Source organism: Dysidea avara, chromosome 4 (assembly GCF_963678975.1).
Source record: "Dysidea avara chromosome 4, odDysAvar1.4, whole genome shotgun sequence".
NCBI classification, from domain to species: domain Eukaryota; kingdom Metazoa; phylum Porifera; class Demospongiae; order Dictyoceratida; family Dysideidae; genus Dysidea; species Dysidea avara.
The window spans coordinates 21,407,224-21,427,437 of NC_089275.1; the positions used below are offsets into that span (position 1 = coordinate 21,407,224).

General features: G+C 37.6%; 2 protein-coding genes across 9 annotated transcripts in view; one reads left to right on the forward strand and one right to left on the reverse strand.

Annotated features, from left to right (window-relative positions):
• LOC136254268 (uncharacterized) overlaps positions 1-20,214 on the reverse strand; it is a 60,619-nt gene that overhangs the window by 25,497 nt on the left and 14,908 nt on the right. The gene's annotated exons all lie outside the window — the stretch shown is intronic.
• On the forward strand, positions 1,942-17,012 carry LOC136254258 (uncharacterized). 8 transcript variants are annotated; one of them, XR_010700393.1, is made up of 10 exons: positions 1,944-2,170; positions 2,571-2,826; positions 2,874-3,114; positions 11,520-11,744; positions 12,618-12,777; positions 13,831-13,889; positions 14,274-14,340; positions 15,120-15,888; positions 15,943-16,020; positions 16,776-17,012. XR_010700393.1 is itself a non-coding variant. In XM_066046925.1 (6 exons), the coding sequence occupies exon 1, from the start codon at positions 4,902-4,904 to the stop codon at positions 11,142-11,144; it is 6,243 nt and encodes a 2,080-aa protein (XP_065902997.1). In that variant the 5' UTR covers positions 4,894-4,901; the 3' UTR covers positions 11,145-11,744; positions 13,831-13,889; positions 14,274-14,340; positions 15,120-15,888; positions 15,943-16,020; positions 16,776-17,012. The 8 variants fall into 8 exon arrangements, 3 of the variants coding, with proteins under 3 accessions (XP_065902997.1, XP_065902995.1, XP_065902996.1); XR_010700394.1 differs by lacking the exons at positions 2,571-2,826; positions 2,874-3,114 and having other exon boundaries at positions 1,945-2,170; XR_010700395.1 differs by lacking the exons at positions 2,571-2,826; positions 2,874-3,114; positions 11,520-11,744 and having other exon boundaries at positions 12,695-12,777.

Genomic DNA, 20,214 nt, shown 5'->3' on the forward strand with positions numbered 1-20,214 from the left:
ACTGGGTATTGATGAACTGGCGCTCTATGTAGTTAATCAGTGCACTGATATAGCCACAAAGAAGTGTGCTGCCATAGATTATAGTCCACAATATAATCTATGGTGCTGCATACCATCGTTTTAAATTTAGCCGCCCCCACCGTGACGTAATTTGTCCCTCTAAGGGCGCGGCTTAAAGAATGAACACAGAGTACAACTGCGGTTACGGTTACCAGTTGTTGACACAAGCTGCGAGTAATTAGCACATGTAGCTAGCCAATTGCCACCATACATTATTGCATTTTATATTATATATATAGCATAGCACCCCCACACAAAAATTACACATGTAATTACAAAACACAGAGGACACATGAATACCAAACACTTTTCACAACAATAATGTAAGAATTGTACAATAATAATGACTGTAATATAACTGCTAGCTATAGCTATGAAAATGTTTTCCAGTGGCCCGCCATGGTAGCAAGTCTCACATGACGGCATCCAAACACAATGGGAGTAACAAGTAAGTACGAACGATGACAAGTTTGGTATGACTCCATTTGTAGAATCCAGATGAGTGGGTGTGGCTCCAGTATGTCTAAAAACAGTTAACAAACATTCCTGTTATAAATACGTGCTAGAGATGCAATATAATAGTATAGTACTTATTTAAATGCAATAATACATAGTCTCCATTGCATCACTATCAAATGACACTGAATGGAGGATATTGTTGCATCTCCAGTATGTACACTCTATCTATCAGTACAACCTGTCTTAATGGCCACCAGTATAGAAAGACAACCTCTCTTGAAAAGCCAATTCCAATTGAGAATTTATACACTGTTACCTGCTGAATGAGTGAAGGTGGCAATAAACAACAATAAACAAGTTCCACCGTAATTTATACACGTAATTTATACACGTGATCTGATCTGTATATTCTGTCAGTGGATGACATCCACTTGGCCAGGACAAAACGTGACTCAAATGTCCTGGGACTTCCAAGCTATATTCACCTCGGGATTAGGATTCACTACGATATGGCTTTTTTTCTAGTTACAAATGCTGTTACAGCTGGGATGAGCAATCCCATGAGTCCCCTACAAACTCCCAACCACTGCTTGGGCAGCCAGGTGGGGCATGAAATTAATAGGTGTATTACTTTTCACTTTTAGGGCACTATATAGGTAACTCTATAGTAGTCTCGCGTGGCCAGACCGCTTTTTTCTGTGTATTGGGTGGGGGAAAAAAGGGTCTGGTGCAACTCCAATAGCTGTTTACTTCTGAGCCGTCCCCAGTGTGACGCTAATTGAATAACATTGGCTGCAAAAGGAGGCGTCAATGACGTCAGTAAGTAAACTCGAGATGGCTTCGATCTGTTTATCCTTTAAATGGATCTTAATTTGCTCCTATGTCTCTTTTAAAGCATCTTGAAAGTTCATCCTTATCGTGTAACAAGACTCACAACCGGAGCAGGAGTGTTACAAATATTTCATTGTTTTACTGACGTCATGGCACCTCCTTTGCAGCCAATGTAATTCAATTAGCATCCCCAATGTCTGGTGACGGCTCAGAAGTAAACAGCTATTGGAGTTGCACCAGACCCTTTTTTCCCCACCCAATACACGGAAAAAAGCGGTCTGGCCACGCGAGACTAACTCTATAGGGCCTATAACGCAAATAATATTAAGCCAGTCCAATCACACACAGCATACATACATCACACACAGCATACATACATCACACACAGCATACATACATTACAGTGTTTAATACACTAAACACGGCATACCCAAATGAACCAGTAGTGTCCCAGCTGTTGGTAGTTCGCTGAACATTCGTATTTGGGAGAAATCCTAGTATACGTACTGGAATCTAGGTTGCTAACAACTTCAGTAGCCAGTACAACTTTAAACAACTTTAATTAACGCTATCTTAATCGTCCCAACCGTATTATATTGTCTCAGTTCTCTATTTATTCGAAACATTCAGTGTCTTGTGCTTGGCGCGAGTGTCCTGTTAGAGCATTTCTAAACGCTACTTTAGCTACAGTGAAGCTAGCGCGAAGTACACTCCCAGTGGATGTCTACAATCAGTGGATATCTACAATTGCGAGAAGATATTTGATATTGTAGATCCTTCTACCGCATCTATTTCATCATCACGCCGGTGTAGTGTCTCAGTAAGTGACATTTTAATTATGCTTAGCTGGTCCTGAATAGCCTCCCAAATTTTATTGTTGAAGCAGAAACTTTAAAACAATTTAATAATTACATTCTTAACTTAGAATTGTTGTAACCCCTTTGTTTTAATTAATTAATTTCTGAGGGTTTGTCACGTGTAGCTATTGCTGTCTTTCCAGTATAATCGTAACCACAGCGAAGCATCAGCGTAAAATGAACATGTGTTATTTCACAAAACTTCACACCAAAGCATCACAGCTTTTTTAGGTGCAGTTAAGTTGTACACTAGCTAAGTTTTGGGCCACCCTAAAATAACTCATTAAGTGTGGGGATTGAAACATTGTTTTGTATGGCTGACTTGATTGGTCCGTAATGCATTTGTAATTATGTTTTATGCAGACATGATAGACATAGCAGCCTGGCGTGCTATAATTGGATTGTTCAGACCATCGAACAACATAACTTCAAACAGCAAGTTTGATGATTTTCAGCCATCAGAAACTAGGCTAAGTTTCAGATATACTGCATGGCCAGTATTTGTATTTATTCCCTATGTTGCTCTTTTACTAATGTGCAGTGGTGATGTTGAACTAAATCCTGGGCCAATGTTTAAGAATTGCCCTAATTGCCATGAAAAAGTGCATATTAAACAGAGGTATTGTGAGTGTGGTTATGCTCTGCGCAAAAGTAATAGGGGAACAGTACCCCCTTCTAGGGCTACCAATCTAGTCCATTGTGAATACTCAACTCAATATTCAACTGATGCTGGTTCATTTCCTGAAACCATTAGTGCAATGTCTACGCAATTGTCTGAGGCCAGTGATTCATTGGAATGCAAATGTGTTGACTCACTTAACTGTTAATGCATGTCCAACTGAATGTACTCCTGAACTGGTTTCTCCTACTGTAGTGTCCTCCCAGAGTAATGTACCATTGGAGATAGGTAATTCACTTGGAAGTGGTAGTGTTAACTTTGATTGTTCTGTCAGTGCTAATGTTTGTGAAACTGAAAGTCCTCTTGTACCACCTGAATTGGTTTGTCCTACTGTAATGTCCTCCCAGGGTAATGTAACATTGGAGTCAACAGGTTATTCAGTTGGAAGTGGTAATGATAACTTTGATTGTCCTGTTAATGTTTGTGAAACTGAATGTCCAACTGAAAGTCCTCCTGTGCCTCCTGAATTGGTTTGTCCTACTGTAATGTCCTCCCAGGGTACACTAGAGTCAACAGTAGATTCAGTTGGAATTGTGCTTTGTAGCACTGTTAATGATCATGATGGTAATGATTTAAATAGTTTCTATAGCACTCAATCACCAAGACAAATAAATGAACAAAGTGGCTATCTCAAATGGAATAAATATAAAGATAGAATAAATTATAATAGAAGATGTAAATACCACAACAACCCAAGTCAAAAACTAAGTAAACATCAGTACTATGCAAATAATTCAAGTCATTTATTAGCAAGGTACCATTCAAACCCAAATGTTACAAAGAAACGAGCTTTAGATAGATATTATTCGAATCATGCGGAAATGAAAAATGATGCGCGAGAAATGTATCATTCTAATACTGCTATAAAGAAACGTGCACTAGATAGGTATTATTCTGATCCCACTGTAAATAAACGTGCACTAGATAGGTACCACTCTAATCCCACTGCTATCAAGAAACGTGCACTAGATAGGTACCACTCTAATCCCACTGCTATCAAGAAACGTGCACTAGATAGGTACCACTCTAATCCCACTGCTATCAAGAAACGTGCACTAGATAGGTATCGTTCTAATCCCACTGCTATCAAAAAATGTGCACTAGATAGGTACCATTCAAATTCTACTGCATTGAAAAAAAAATCTTTAGATCACTACTATTCTAATCCCGCAAAGCTTTGTCAAAGTTCATTAAGGAGGTACTATGCTAACCATGAAAATATTAAAGCTAAAAGAAGGGAGGAGTACAAGGCCAATCGTTTCAAATATTCAGACAAACGTCGAATTAAGAAACTGGTAGCACTTTCTATATCAAAGAAATACAATAGGATGAGAGATACATCTCCAACTAAAATGAGTGTATATGTTTCTAGATTGGTTAAGAAAATTTCTGCATCAACATTTGCTGCCAAGCACCTTGCAGCAGAACACTTAGTTAGGACTTCTTTGCATTACAAGGAAAGCTATAAAAAGGAGTTTGTGCACAAATTTAGTCATCTTAGGACTATCGTATTAGCTGCATTAAGTAAGGCAAGTGAAACAACTTCAGAGGATCACAGACGCGATGCACTATGTGGCATTAGTTACCACACATCAAATACAGAATCGTATTTTCCAGAAAGTACGTATGAAAATGGTGCTTTTGATGCAGATGGCAATGTAGTGTATTCTGAATTTCCATCTTATAATGCAGATTCTGGGCCAAAGACTTGGACATGTTCGTCTGAATTGTGCAAGCTAGGCCCTCTGGAGCAGGTAAACACCACTATTACCAACATATATGAAAGAATTGGAGAGTGCACACCTTTAGATGGTAGATTATATGTCCAACATATGAATATTTGCACCATGATAGAAGCACATGACCCAACATTGCTAGGGCATGCTAAAGAATGCCACTTGGATACAAATGCTTGCCAGTCTACACTTCTTTATTTACGTCGCCTCGCTCCTCATTACCCTGATATTTGAAAAATAGTAAATGTTGTATATTCCGTACTTAAGGCTGACAATAATATGACTATTATTGGGCGTGCACTACAGTTAGGAGACCTTTCAAAATTAGAGGTAATCACTAAAAGTATTAAAGACAGTAGAACATCTGTTGAAGTGTCCTGTGAGATTGTGGATGAAAGCCAAATTCTTGTTAAATTTAAAAGGGCATTTACCACATACCAAAAGCGGTGTTTAGAATTTGCAGAATATCCATGTATCTCATGTACGAAGTTGTGTTTTAAAAGAGAGTGTGTGCAACTTGACCACTGCATTAAGCCAATTACTGGTGAAGCATGGGAACGATTACAAGAACACTTAATGGACAATCCTCCTCCAGATGATGGTCTTCCAGATGGTTATATATGTAAATATTGTTTGGATAAGTTCAGAGGAGGCACTCTTCCACCTCGCTGCATGTTAAATGGCTTTGACTTTGATGCAGTTCCTGCAGAAATTATGAGATTAAATCAATATGAAAAGGTGTTGACACAACGAGCTAAAGTATTTCAATTTGTTACTAAAATGTTGCCAGTAAGTAGTAAACGTTTGCCACCCAGTCACAGGCTAAGCAAAGTACGTGGTGCAGCATTCCACCTCCCGTTACCCATTGAGGAGACCTTAAAACGACTCCCATTACCAACAGAGCCTATGCCAAGTCATGCAGAACTATTTATTTTAGTTAGAAGTATACCAACAGCAAGGAATGTAGTGTGGCAGGATATGGTTGATATGCATAAGGTCTATGAAGCTCTTTGCAAATTAAAGGATATAAATCCACTCTATAGTCAAATTACACTACCCTCGTCTGCTACGGCCTTGAACTTGGACCAAAGAATTACTGAAGTAAAATCATCAGGAACTGATGGAACCGAAATAGCAATTCATGAAGAAATTAAACCTGAAAATGAACAGGTGCCAGTCAGAGAGCCTATGGTTAGAAGAGTAGAAATAGAGGAAGAGCAGCAGCTCTATGAGAATTACACAATTCAGCCCCTGCATGCACCAAGAGCAAATGAAAAGGCTACAACTCTGTATCAATTTTTGCGTGTTAATGAACCTGCATTGGACAATCGGTGTAAACAGCTTGACACAATGTGTTTCCCAGACTTATTTCCACGTGGATTCGGTGGACTTCACCAAGCTAGGGAAATTGCATTAGGGGCTGCTAACTATGTAAAGACACTTTTACTGTCTAGGGTATCACGATTTAGGCTCAACCTACAATTTTTATTTTATCACTTCCATCAGGCTACTTTACGACAGCTGTCAAGTGGCATATTCCATAAATTAAAAATTGTGCGGCCTCACGAAAAACTAACTGCTGGTGAATATTTAGAGAAAATTGAAAACCAAGAGCTGGAAAGTGAATTGACCAGCATATTTGGTCGCTTACGAAACAGTGAATCATTTTGGGTCAAACCGAGAAATGATCTCAATTGCATGACCATGCATTATGGTCCAGCAACTTGGTTTTTGACAATAAGTCCTAGTGAGTGGATGTGGCCAGAATTGGGTGAGTATTTGCGGAAAGTGAACCCACCAGAAATGTCTCATCTTTCAATAAGTGAGCTTATTGCAGCAGACCCAATTTCAACCACTAGATTCATAGAAAACAAATTAAAAGCCATGTTAGAATTTCTTACTTCTGATGATTCTCCGATTGGTAAGGTAACGCACTACTTTGTTCGTATGGAATACCAGGGTAGGGGAATTGAACACTTTCACATTCCCATTTGGATTGACAATGCTCCAATAATTGGATTAAATAGCGAGGAGGAAGTCATTGCCTTTATTACAAAATTTGTAACATGTCAGATCCCTGATGCCTCGCTCTCTCCTATATTACACGATAGAGTGCTTAAGCACCAAATGCACCGCTGCAATTCTTATTGCATGCGCTCCAAAAAAACCAAATGTGGCATTCGGAAAGTTTGTAGGTTTGGTTTTCCAAGGCCCGAGACTAAAACCTTTCGCTTGAGAACTGTTGTTGAGTCAATTGCTGGTAGAAAAGCACTAAAGACCAATTCTCGTCTTTATGACTTGCCTCGCAAATCTGGTGAAACGAGAGTGAACGATTATAATCCAGCAATTTTGCTAGCCTGGGAAGGCAACATGGATCTGCAGTATATAGGTGAGCGCTCTGCAGTACTTAATTGGTACTGTACTAAGTATGCCACAAAGGCTGAACGTTATCATGCAAACTCTGCGTTTACTGAAATTACTTCCACTAAGTCTGTAGCCAGTCAGTTGTGGAATATTGCTCTTAGGAGCCTATCTAATCGAGAATGTGGAGCTTTAGAAGCTAGTGACACATTGTTAAGCATACCACTGTATTTCACAGATCCTTCTACTGTAATAAGATGGGTTGATGTAAATATGATCCGGAATCGCAGGGTTAAGGAGCATCATTTAATTAGTGAACTTCCTGAGGATTCTGAAGACATCTTATACCCATCTTGGGTTGATAACTTTTATCCAAACAGGCCCCATGAAATTGAAGAAATGAATTTGTATGATTTCTTAGCATGGCATGACATGTTAACCAAGAGGCCAAGTGATAGTGCTACCTATTATGAAATGTTAGGGCGTTACCTTAAAAAACGACAAAAGCCATACTTAATTAATCACTTTAGGTACAATCCAGAGCTAGAACCTGAAAAATATTTTTACTCCATACTTTTGCTTTTCAAGCCGTGGAGAGACTCTGGTACTCTCCTTGGAGATAGTTCTACGTATATGGAAGCATTTCATTCTTGTAAGGAAGCATTAATTGATGGCCTTAGATACCATGACCAATTGACTCGTTTGAGAGAAGCTCATTCCAAAGTACGCGAACTGATTCGAGAGCGAAGAGCTGAAATTGAAGCTGAAGAGTTGGAAAATAGTGGTCCCCCAGCTGGTGGTCCTTTGCATTTTGTTGCCACAGAGGTGCAAAATGCAATGATTGAGTTTGAGGATGCCATCCACCATGATGAAGTTAATGTAGATGAGATGATTCTGAAATTAAACGAAGATCAATTACGTGTCTTTAATAAGGTTAAATCTGTCATTGCAAAACAGTATTCAGATGATTCAGTTACACATGAGATTCTTCGACTATTCATAAGTGGGTGTGGTGGCACTGGGAAGAGTTATCTCATAAAAACGATAAAGGCTTGGGTTCAGTCTACCACTGGTAAAGATGTTGCCATAGCAGCACCAACTGGCATTGCCGCGTTCAACTGTACTGGTCTTACAATCCACAGATTACTTATGCTGCCAGTTGAACATGGCAAAACTCCCGAGTACCGCCGTTTGTCTGATGACGCCTTAAAAATAGTCAGAGACAAGTTACGGAATGTAACTTTATTCATTATTGATGAAATATCGATGGTGAGTAATATAACTTTATTATACATTCATCTTAGGCTCACTGAAATATTTCAAACTGAATCAATTGAAGATGGGTGGTTTGGCCAGAGAAATTTACTATTTCTGGGGGACCTTTTACAACTCCCTCCAGTATTTGAAGGACCTGTTTTTAAGCCACTTTCATTAGAAAGTGCGCAAAAGTACACAGGGTGTGCAGGAGTTGTAAATTTGTGGAGAGACCTTTTTCAATATGAGGAACTTTGCATCAACATGCGTCAAAAAGGAGACCCAAACTTTGTCTCTTTGTTGTCAAGGGTTCGTTTAGGACATGTAACTAATGAGGACATTACCATGTTAGAAGGATGTAAGCTAGCATTAGATAGTGATAGTGTGTCTGGTAAAATGAAGCAAGTAGTTAAAGCATTATCTGACCTTCCTAATGATACAGTGTGTTTGTTGCCTACCAGACATATGTGCGAGCAATTAAATCAAGAAATGCTTAAGTGCCTTCCTGGAGAAGAAATTTGCTTGTTAGCAGTAGACAGTGTTGATTGCCCTGAAAACCTTCGCCAAAAAGTTACTAAAAAGCTCACAAATTACAATGACGACAGCACACTGACTGCTGGATTGGAAAAACAAATTACTATTAAAATAGGGTGTAAAATTATGCTTCGTAGAAATATTGATATCTCCCTTGGACTTGTTAATGGGGCTATAGGTACTGTATGTGCTGTAAAATACAGCATAGACCAGCTTAAAGTAATTGACAACGTTATTGTAAAATTTAGTGACGGAAATGAGCATCATTTGGAAAAAGTTAATAGTAAGTTTCAAATTTTAGACAAAGCTTTTGTTATTAGGCGACAGTTTCCAATTACCAGTGCATATGCCATCACAATCCACAAGTCCCAGGGATTAAGTCTTCGTAATGTTATTACTGACATAGGGAACTCAATTTTTACATGTGGTCAGAGCTATGTGGCTATGTCTAGAGTAACAAGTCTATCTGGTTTACATTTGATAAATCTGGACCCCAGGTCTATAAAAGCATTGGATTCTGCTGTAATAGAATACACTTATCTAAGAGAAACATTTCGTCCAGCCTTGCCATCATTGCCTACTCATAAGAAAAAGTCTAAACTTGTTCCTGATAGGCAATGGTGTGTTTCAAAATCAGCTTTAATGATTCAAAAGTGTACTAGTGGCTCCGCAGACTATTTAACTATGCTACCTAACAAAGGGTTTTCTAATAGTGATGGTTTGTCGAGTTTTGCAAATAGTGCTATGCAGTGCGTGCTGGGGTGTAAAGTTTTACGTACTGCACTAATTAAACAATCCAAAACATGTCTTAAGCACATGGCTATAAAATATGAAACTAGTGATAAGGTCCCACTAGATTGTACTAGTTTACGTGCTGAAATCGGATTTCCTTTTGTTACAAGTTCTGAGCTTAATCCAGATGATTTTGTAGCTGCAGTTTCATTGTATGATAGTGAATTATATTCTTTGATCAATCATGGCATAATTGAGGAAGAAATGTGTAGTAATTGTGATGATTGTTATGACTTTAAAGAGTCTGAAGTAATGATAAGATACATTGATGTGATTGACCCACCTAAAAGTGTCAAACTTGATGAAATACTTTCAGGTGATCAAGATTGGAAAGTGCATCCAACTAAAATTTGTGCTAAATGTAAGGTACCCTGTAAAGTACGCAGTAGAATAGTTGATGCCCAACAAGTTCTTATAGTTAGGCTTAACGTTTTTGATAGTACAACTAAGATGAGAGCACGATGTAATTTTAATGCTGTCTCAAGTAGTACAATGAAGGTGGGTGATCGTCTGTTTAAATTAAAATCTAGTGTCCATTATAATCATAGTAAAAGTACTGGTGTAAGCTATTACAGTGTTGTATCTGCTGAAAAGAAATGGATACATTGCACTGACCAAACAATAAGAGTCGCACCATGGCCAAAAGGTGCAAAAGATCTGTGCATGCTGTTTTATGAAAGTGCAGTGCCCTTGATTAATACTTCTAAGAATGCAAATAATCATAAATCATCTAGCAGAAAATTTCATCCTGAAATGCCAGTTGTTACATCTACCACTAACCTAGTCTGTTGTAAAAGATTTTTTAACATAGATCGTGTTTCTTGTTATGCTAATTCTATTATTCAATGCTTACTACAGTCCCCTGTACTAAGAAGAGCTTTACAAAACAGTTCATTAGATCCTATTAGACGATTAGCTGATGACTATGCTGATGCCTCATGCTTGCTAGTGACCCCTGTCAGACATGCTCTAGGCCCACCATTTAGTCTTCCCCATCAACAAGATGTGTGTGATTTCTTTCAAAAACTAGCTGATGTTTGCACCGAAATTGATGCAAATGTTTCATTACAAGCACGTTGTGATTTTCGTTGTTCTGCTTGTGATAACAGTTATTCTAGACATCTGCAGAACCGGATGTTAGTTTTATTTGTACCCAGTAATGTTGTAGATATGGGTGAACTACTTAGTGCCGCAGGACAATGGAATAGTCCTCCAGATTTTATGTGTTCCTCTTGTAGAGTGGGACAAATGCAAAAACGCGAAATACTTATATCTGCAGGAGATGTCATTGTTGTAGTTTTAAGTATTTTTAGCTACTCTGCAGATGGAACAATTCATAAAAAATTAGTGTTGGTAAACCAGGTAGACACTTCTGTGATATCATTAAATGGTGTCACGTATAGGGTGCATAGTACTATATATCATCATGGAGTTAGTCCCCACTCAGGTCACTATACAAACATACATAGAAACGGTGATAGATGGTGTCTATCGGATGATATGACTGTTAGGTTTGTGTCTTGGCCAGAGGGTTCACTTGGTCTATATATGCTATTTTATCACCGTGTTGAGATGTTATAAAGGTCTTATCAGTATTTGTGTTATCCTGACTTGCACAGTGTAATAAATTGGCTTGTACTGTAAACATATATCAGTCACAAGAGAAATTTGCTATCTAGAGTGATACAGGAACACTGTGAAAAACATATAAACTTGTATATATTATGCTGGTATCATACATAAAGAGTAGCTATGGGTGGAGGTGGGAGAACCTCTGTACTCTAATTCTTAATAATACAGAGGAATATATTTGCAAAGTGATTGTACATTTAGTAGGCATTTTTACAAGGCTCACTGTGTGCACTAGCACTGTAAGGTCATTGCACATGTATGCACAAATAACAAAATAATTTTTGCTGAACAGACAGTGCATTATTGTTAAGTTCCTTTATCCAGTGTGCCACAGTAAGTATCAGTGAAGACCACCTATGCATACTAGAGTAGCTATGGGTGGAGGAGGGTGATGAGTAGCTATGGGTGGAGGAGGGTGATGAGTAGCTATGAGTGGAGGAGGACCATACCAAGAGCTCATTATTCTACCATGCGACAGGAAATCTTGATGAACGAAAATCTGATGAACTTTTACAAATCGGTTTCTTTAATTCATCAACCACCTTAAAAGTCAGTGTTTAAAATGTTTAAATCTGTGATTTCTTGCTATTTATTAGATTAATTTGTCAAATCTCATTAATTGTTGTAAATTCATCAAATTTGTCAATATTTCCTGTTGTACAGTAATATTTGATTGAGTTCTTGGCCTATATGTATACACCTTAATATTTCAAGAATTACACAGAGTGACCGTCTACCATCTGTTGTTTTGTCTTTAATTATGTGTCTGTGCATACCTTAAAATATCAAGGTGCTATTATGTCATGAACTAGCTACGGGTGGAGGTGGGACCTACTGTATGGTCTATATATTCCAATGTTTGTGATTTGATTTTAGCAAAAAAAAAATTTACACAGCAGGATAGTGCACTAAAGTATTAGAATATTGACCATACAGTAGTTATCTTAGATGCGTTATGTATATGTTAACATAGTTTGTCTTTAATAATATCAAGGTCATGAAATAGCTACGTGGAGGTGGGACCTACTGTATGGTCTATATATTCCAATGTTTGTGATTTGATTTTAGCAAAAAATTACACAATAAGGTAGTGCACTAAAGTATTGGAATATTGACCATACAGTAGTTATCTTAGATGCGTTATGTATATGTTAACATAGTTTGTCTTAAATATCAAAGGCATGAAATAGCTACGGGTGGAGGTGGGACCTACTGTATGGTCTATATAGTCCAATGTTTGAGATTCGATTTTAGCAAAAAAATGAATATAAATTACACAGCAGGATAGTGCACTAAAATATTGGAATATTGACCATACAGTAGTTACCTTAGGTGTGTTATGTACATGTTAAATTAGGATTTGTGTGGGGGTGAACGTTGTTTTGCTGTAATTATTCCTAAATTATGTTGATTTTACAATAGTGTGTCATGGCGAAATTTATGTAATTGATGTACAATGGGTCAAAAATGAAGATACGTTTAGGCATGTATATCCCAAGGGAACAGGAGTGGTGGAGCAGGCCAAAGAGTGAGGGGGCCAGGCCAGCTATAAACTGAAGACCAAAAAAAAAAGCCTTAAAAGGTAACTAATTACTGACAACAGCTGCTCTCCACCAATTCTATCTCCTTATTTATAACCACAAATGTAGCTAAGGAATTTGCTACACTGCTCTGAATAATGTGACTGCTCTATTAGAGTATTCAGATCCTGACTGTTCTATTAGAGTATTTCAATCTTTTCTTGCCCATAAAAGTGGGGGAGGGGCATGGCCCCTCATCTCCACTTCCTATGCAAGGGAAAGTAATTCTATATCAGTTCCTTACATTTTTATACATTCTTTTCTGCAAAGAATTGAGGGTATAAGAGAGTACCACTAGGGCCATCTAGTCTCATGTTTATAAGCTTGCTATTTTATAAATTGATACCTAGCTAGTTCTGTGTAGGGTATAATGCAGGTTAAAATTACATACATCAGATTTGAACAATTGTTCCCAGTATCAAATTTATGTTTGCTTACTACTACAGTACTACTAATTTAGGTGGGGTCATTTCAATAGGTCACATATCTTGTTCAAGTGTGTACAAGTATAGCACATGTATATGGATAGGTATAAGTTAGGGCTGAGCGATAGTGAAATTTTCACTGTCCGAACGATATCATGACACTGTTCACGATAGACGATAGTAAAACAATGGTGATAATTCACCTATTTCCTATTAGTTGCCTTCAAATAGAGTTGTAAGGAAGGATGTACCCATGCATGTATTTTGCATAAGATATTAAACAGCCTTTTAGGCTGATTCTTGTTCCAAAAAGTTATTATTTTGAAGTATTTTGCAGATATTTCTCCATATTTTACTTGTTAATTACTGTCTGATAGTAAATTTTCAAACGATATAGGTGATACCGATAGTGATACTATTCCGATATGCACATACTATCTAGCGATATGTCATGTGATCAACTTCCTCTGCATTAACACAGAATGTCCTACTATACCTACTATAAAACAATTGGTTGTTTACTTACATCTTTTAAATAGAATTCCTTGCATATTATCTGATCTATGTCCCATAGCCACTTTCATGTTAATTAAAACCTACTGTATGTATTGTATTCTCTTTGTACTATAGCAAATATATTGTGGATTGCTCCAGCGATATAAAAAAATGGCTAACAGATTTCTTCACATGTAAGTTTTGTCCAAGACCAAGACTGATAACCTGGTGTATGTATATCACATATGCATGTATGCACACAACACATGATATTCAACCCTTCTTTTGTTTTGAGGTATCCTCTACCTATCCACGTGCCTATGCTGAATAAGCACGGGTATATGAAAATTGTTTGTAGATTTTCTTTCTTAATTGTAAGTAATTGTGTAGCAGTATCCTTGTCAACATATTGGAGAGAGACACTCGAGATGAGAACAAAATTTTGCATGCTTTGTTTATTTAATATGCAGTTAGTGTGTGTATGCATGTGTGTACATGTGCTTCTGTGTGTGTGTGCGTGTGTAAGTGCGTGTGCATGTGGTGTCTGTTAAAATATTTTCGTTTGTTGATTTTCTCAGGTTATCACATGTAGTAGTACTGAGGTGGACAACCTACATCTTGGACAGACAAGCTAGAAAATAAAAGGTTGGCTTGATGACTTGGTGTGCTGTTCACGTGTGTGTGTGTGTGTGTGTGTGTGTGCATGCGTGTGTGTGTGCGCGTGTGTGTGCGCATGTGTGTGTGTGTCTGTACACATAATGGTTCGGCACATCCATGAGGTTTGTATCCCATTTGTTACTATAATGCTGAAGGTCAGTAAACTATTTTACTGTTTACGTGTCACATGCAAACCAAATGGGTATTTTATCTTTAATCGTCTTGCACTGAAGTAGACAGGATTTTACTGGCTTTGTGGTTATAGTATTGTGGTTGCATGTGTATGGTGTCTTAGAGTTTTAAACTACTTAGTGACCAGACTCTATAACTTAAAGATGGTACTTAGCTGTGTTATATAACCATTTAGCTAGTTACATGTGCCATTACATACGTCATTGGTAGTTGCATTTCTTCTTTCTACAAACACATTGTATATCATCTATAAGTGTGAAGTGGAACTCCTTCAGAACCAACTTAGTGCTATATAGTGGAACCTTAGTCGTCCAGATCCAACTTATCTGGGTTAACTGAACTACGGAAATGACTGCTCTATTAGAGTAGTAACTGTTCTCTTAGAGTAGTTGAATAATACTGAATTTTTTTGCCAATGTTCTTTAAGGTTATTTACACAGTTTCAGAGATATGGAATATTCAGACAAACTCTGGTCCCAAGGGGTTTGGAAAACTGAGGTTCCACTGTACTATAATTTTGTAATAAAATTTATGTAATGTCTGTTGTCATTTCTGTTTATTATGCTTTACTATAGGTGGTACCCAACATTCAAGTTGATCTGTATGGAACAAACTTTAATTATGTCATAGCATTATGTTGACATTATGATGATAACGTCATGAAAGTATGACAACATACAAGAGAAAATGGGGGCCTTTTTTACTCTGCATGAAAATCTATTATCTATTCACTATGCCCAGTGATCTCATTACCACGATGTGTGCTAGTGGGTCAGGTAGCACCGCCCATACCCATACCATATCTGCTAACATAACAATTAAATTTTCTCTCATTTGTGAATGCACTTTGCTAGCGCGCGCGGGAAATTAAAATTGCATGGATGTTTGGTAGGTGTTTAGCGCGAAAAATTTGTCTTTAGCGCCAACTGTTCTGGCAGAGTGGTAATTTTTTGCTAGTGCGTTAAACTGCTGTATTGATATCGGCAATGGCTAGTGGTAAGTTTATAGTATTGGGCTAAAAATTACCTGTAGGGATGCAATCGATTGTATTCAATATAGATGAAATTCAACATCAGCTGGAGGTCTCGCAGTTGGTAGCTCCCTCGGCACCTCCGATGCAGCATCAACCACTCCAAGGGCAGCAGCCACAACCAATGGTGATGCTACAGCCACCCATGATGCTGCAGCAGTAACCACTTGCAGTATTACAGCCACCAGCTGCGGGATCATCAGCGCCAGTGCAACAGCCACAAGCAGCGATACAGCAACCTCAGCTACATGTAAATCCATTGCAGTTTGTGCAACAACCACTACAGATACAGTCTGTGCAACCCCAAGCAATCGGTAAATGGAATTAATTTAACCCACATTGATCAATATTATTATTTTAACACGCAGGTGTACATGAATTTTTTTCTGCTGTGCAACTCTTACAGCAGACTACCAGCCAACTAGGCTTTGTGGTGGAAAGATTGGGTAAGAATATGTAGTTTTTTTCATACACTATCAGTGGCAGATCCAAGAGGGCACGTCGTCGTCCCCCCCCCCCCCCCCCCCCCTTAAAAATCGAGATACTCTAATAGAACATTCAATTATTAAATACTCTAATAGAACGGTCACCACAAATAGCATTATTGCAGGACAATTCTTGGTTGCTGAATATGGAATACAGCAAAGGCACACTAAGAATATTGAAATGTTATGGTCTTGTGTATGCCATTCTTTAGGCTCATATATAGCTAGCTCAACTACTCGTGACAGTCACTTATCCTTATACAACATTTGTTCACTCTACATCAAACTTTTGAGTCATATAACTATATTATGAAACAGTTGTAGTTTCTGGAGAGCTGTGCCACTCAGGCTTCCCTGCTCCATATGCCTACTGGTGTGCAGCCTGGCCTGCTGAATCTGCCCCTGACTATATTGTATACATGACATTGTTTTGTGGAGATTGTATGTTTTGGTGTATTGATAGGCCATCGCAGATATAGTCTAACAAATATTCATAGTATTTATGGTAGCTATTCATTAGTGCATGCACTGATCAGTGTCAGCACTTTCCAATGCAGTGATTTATGACCTAAATGTAAACTGTAATGTACAGTATTATAATGTTCTATGCTCTATTATTGCATGTATATATATATAAATATAAAGGTGATGGAAATTTTTATAACTTTATGAACTATAGTATGTAGCAACTGTGTCTTGTACTTTTATCCATGTAGGACAAGGGAATCGTGGACGTGGTCGTGGTGGTGGACGTGGTTGTGGTGGACGTGGTCGTGATGGACGTGGTCGTGGTGGACGTGGTCGTGGACAATTTAGGCACCACCCTTATGATAACAGGAACAGGGAAGGCCAAATTATCCAATATCATTATTGGGGGCCTAACTCATAGTTTGTAACATTATTATCAAAAGCTTTTTGTTGCTACCTAATTACTTTGATGATAATCAAATTAACTTAGCTAATGAAAGCACTTGTCCATGGTAATTTATAGGGTTAAAGACTGATATACTCTAATAGAGCAGTCAGAGAGAGTTGTCAAACATTTGCCTTCATTTAGTTTTTAACTGAATGCAGTATGTCCAGCACTGGAAATCATAGCTAACTGATATACTTAACCACTCGCCTGCATACCACATTAGACCTGAGTTACATATACTCAACTTATTGTCTGTCCAAAAATTCTTCCAGGAATTTCCCAAACTTTTCACCTATTATCCTTCATCTTTAGTGTGTTCCCATGATGTTTGCATTGTGCTCCTAGGTTAGCAACATTTTTACAATTTTCTTGGAACAGTTTATAAATGAATGCTCTATTAGAATATTTCATTACAATGTAATTGTTCTATTAGAGAGTATATCAATCTAAGGAGCCATGTACGATGTATTTGAGTGCTGCCCTAATGCAGTTTCCACTGACTACTCTATTAGGAATTATGGATCTATATTATATTCATGGAATTAAATTCCATCAATTTGAGATATTCTTTATGCCCGACATAGCACTCCATGCAGCCTACTATCCTGGCATATTTGACACAGCTGGACCTATATATACCACATGTAGGGCCATGCATGCATATGGAGTTACATGCTATAACTAATATGTGACCAAATTTTGGAAAATCACCCATATGGGCACACCTGAAGTAATTAGAATTTTCATGTTATCAACAAGTAGATTTGCACATTAAATAGTTTAAGTGTCGAATGCACCCATATGGTTGATGTTCCAAAATACGGTCACATATTATAATGCTGTTTATGCTGTTTGAATATAATTCAGCCTTCTAGCAGACATTGAATATATAGCAGACATTGACTATATCAATAAATTCAGTGTTCTGGTTGCCTTGGTAGCAAATTTTGTAATTCATTATAGTATTATGTGCATGGTCAGCGAACAGCCACGTGGTGATGTAATATTTACCATTAGGCCACTCCAAGTCATACCTTAGTTTCTGGTCACTCCCAAGCCTACAAATGGATGCGGGCGGGCGGATGATCAGGACTTCAGGACTATAGACTCTACTGTGACAATATACTGTATGGTATTATTATTTGCTCAATTTAGCAAATTCATGTTGATTTTGTTTTTAACCAACAACATAGCTAAGTAGTTGTGCTTCGGCAAAAAATGCACTAGGAAAGTTGTTGATGGATCATGGCTAGCTATACACTGATGTATAGCATTTAAGTATATTTATTTATTTATTTATTTAGAATATACTATAGGAAATGTTTTGCTCATGTAGCTACTTATGCTTTCCAAGTGAAATAAATGTCTCATTAGCTATGTCAGGAAAATATTACTATGACTTATATAGCTAAGTTGTTCAAATGATCATGATCCAAAATGAAATTTAACTTCTATTTTCACATCAGAAATTCTTCATTCAGATGTGAAGTCGTAGCCCACTAGCTATGTGTTTCCAGCCTTCTATTCAGTAACCTTGAGAAAAGTAACTGTCAAAGTTTTGAGTCATTGAGTGCTCCAGACTAGTGTTTTTTAGTGATCATCTGGGAATGTTTAAACTATAAGGGTTTCTACTTGCCAATCTAATTTTAGTTATGGAAAAGTTTAAGTTTAAGCTCACCGAATGTTGCCGGCTTTCCATACCCCTGCAGTGTTCAGTGATAAGGAATTTGAAGTTACTAGACTAATCATTAGAGGACTACATTTGAATTATAAAGTTAAAGCTATGGCCCATCTGCATGGGCTAGTAGTTAATGTTACTGAAATTACTTTGGTTACAGAAGCATTAGTAACAGTTATAATCTGAACAGCTATATAATCAAGGACAAAACTAGCTATAGTTAGAAACATTTTATTAGTGTGGCATATATACCTAATATTAGAGTTAAGAGTAGTGTGACTGCTCTATTGGAATCCCTGACTGCTCTATTAGAGTATCTCGATCTTTTACAGTAAAAAATAAGTGTCTTGCTGGGTCACATGCACTTAAGCACCTGTAATATTAATAATAGTCCTCATAAACTAGGGTTCCAGGTTTACCATGCGGGCGGGTGACCAGAAACTAAGGTTTGACTTGGTGTGGCCTTAATTGAAATAAAAGCTATGACTCTTCCCAGCTCAGAGATTCCATGGCTAGATGAAACTTGTACTAAATTTGAAGATTCACAGCACTCGTGTACATTTATTGTTAGCCATGTTTGTCTTAGTAGTACTTTTGTGAGCTGAGTTCCATAGGCGGCAGAAGAGGGGGTAACTATTTTATTGGGGGTGCTGAACACCCCAACTTAAAGCTGTATTGCACAATACTCATCACGTGAACTCCTGCAAGGTTTCCAGAAACTGGCCAATCACGATCGAGATACTCTAATAGAGCAGTCACCCTAATACAACGGTCAGACATGTATTAAAATAGATACCATTTTATTGACAGCTAAATCGTGCCAAATTTAATCTCCTGATACCTAAATTTCCTGGGGGGCATTCCCCCAGACCCCTTTAGAATACTACTACCGGGCCAACATAAATTTTTGGCACCCCCAACTCTAGCACCCTTCCGCCTGCTATGCAGCTCACTGAGTTTTGTACATTACATGTATATAACACTGTGTTCATAAGAATTCTTATTCAATATAGATATTTCATCAACTAGCTAGATTTCAATAAAGAAGTTTTCTGATGGTGTACTGGAAATATGTACTTAATTCATGTACTTCTTGAGTGACTTAGCATCAAACTAAAGATGTTGTAGCAATGAAATGCATTAATCATCTTCATCCTACACAATAGAATTTAATACATTTGCATGGTAAACATACAGAAAGTGCATAACATTTAGAATACTTGGCAAAAAAAATTGAAATCCGCCTCCAAAAACAGCATAGCTGTAAAAAAAGGGCGCGTCCATGTAAAGTAGAAGTAACTGAATATGAAATTCATCCAAATTAGCTAAGTGATAATAAAGAGCAGAACATGTACTTACAAGTTTTCTATATACTGTGTAGCTACATAATAACCATACCAGTGGTGAAATAACAGTGTGTCTAACTTTAAGTAACTGGTACACTTGCAACAAAAAGTAATGATACCAGAGTGCGGCCATGGATGTGTGAGGCCTATAGATATTTATGTCATAATGTACATCAGATATGTCATTGGTGAAGTCTATTATTGACATGTAGTTA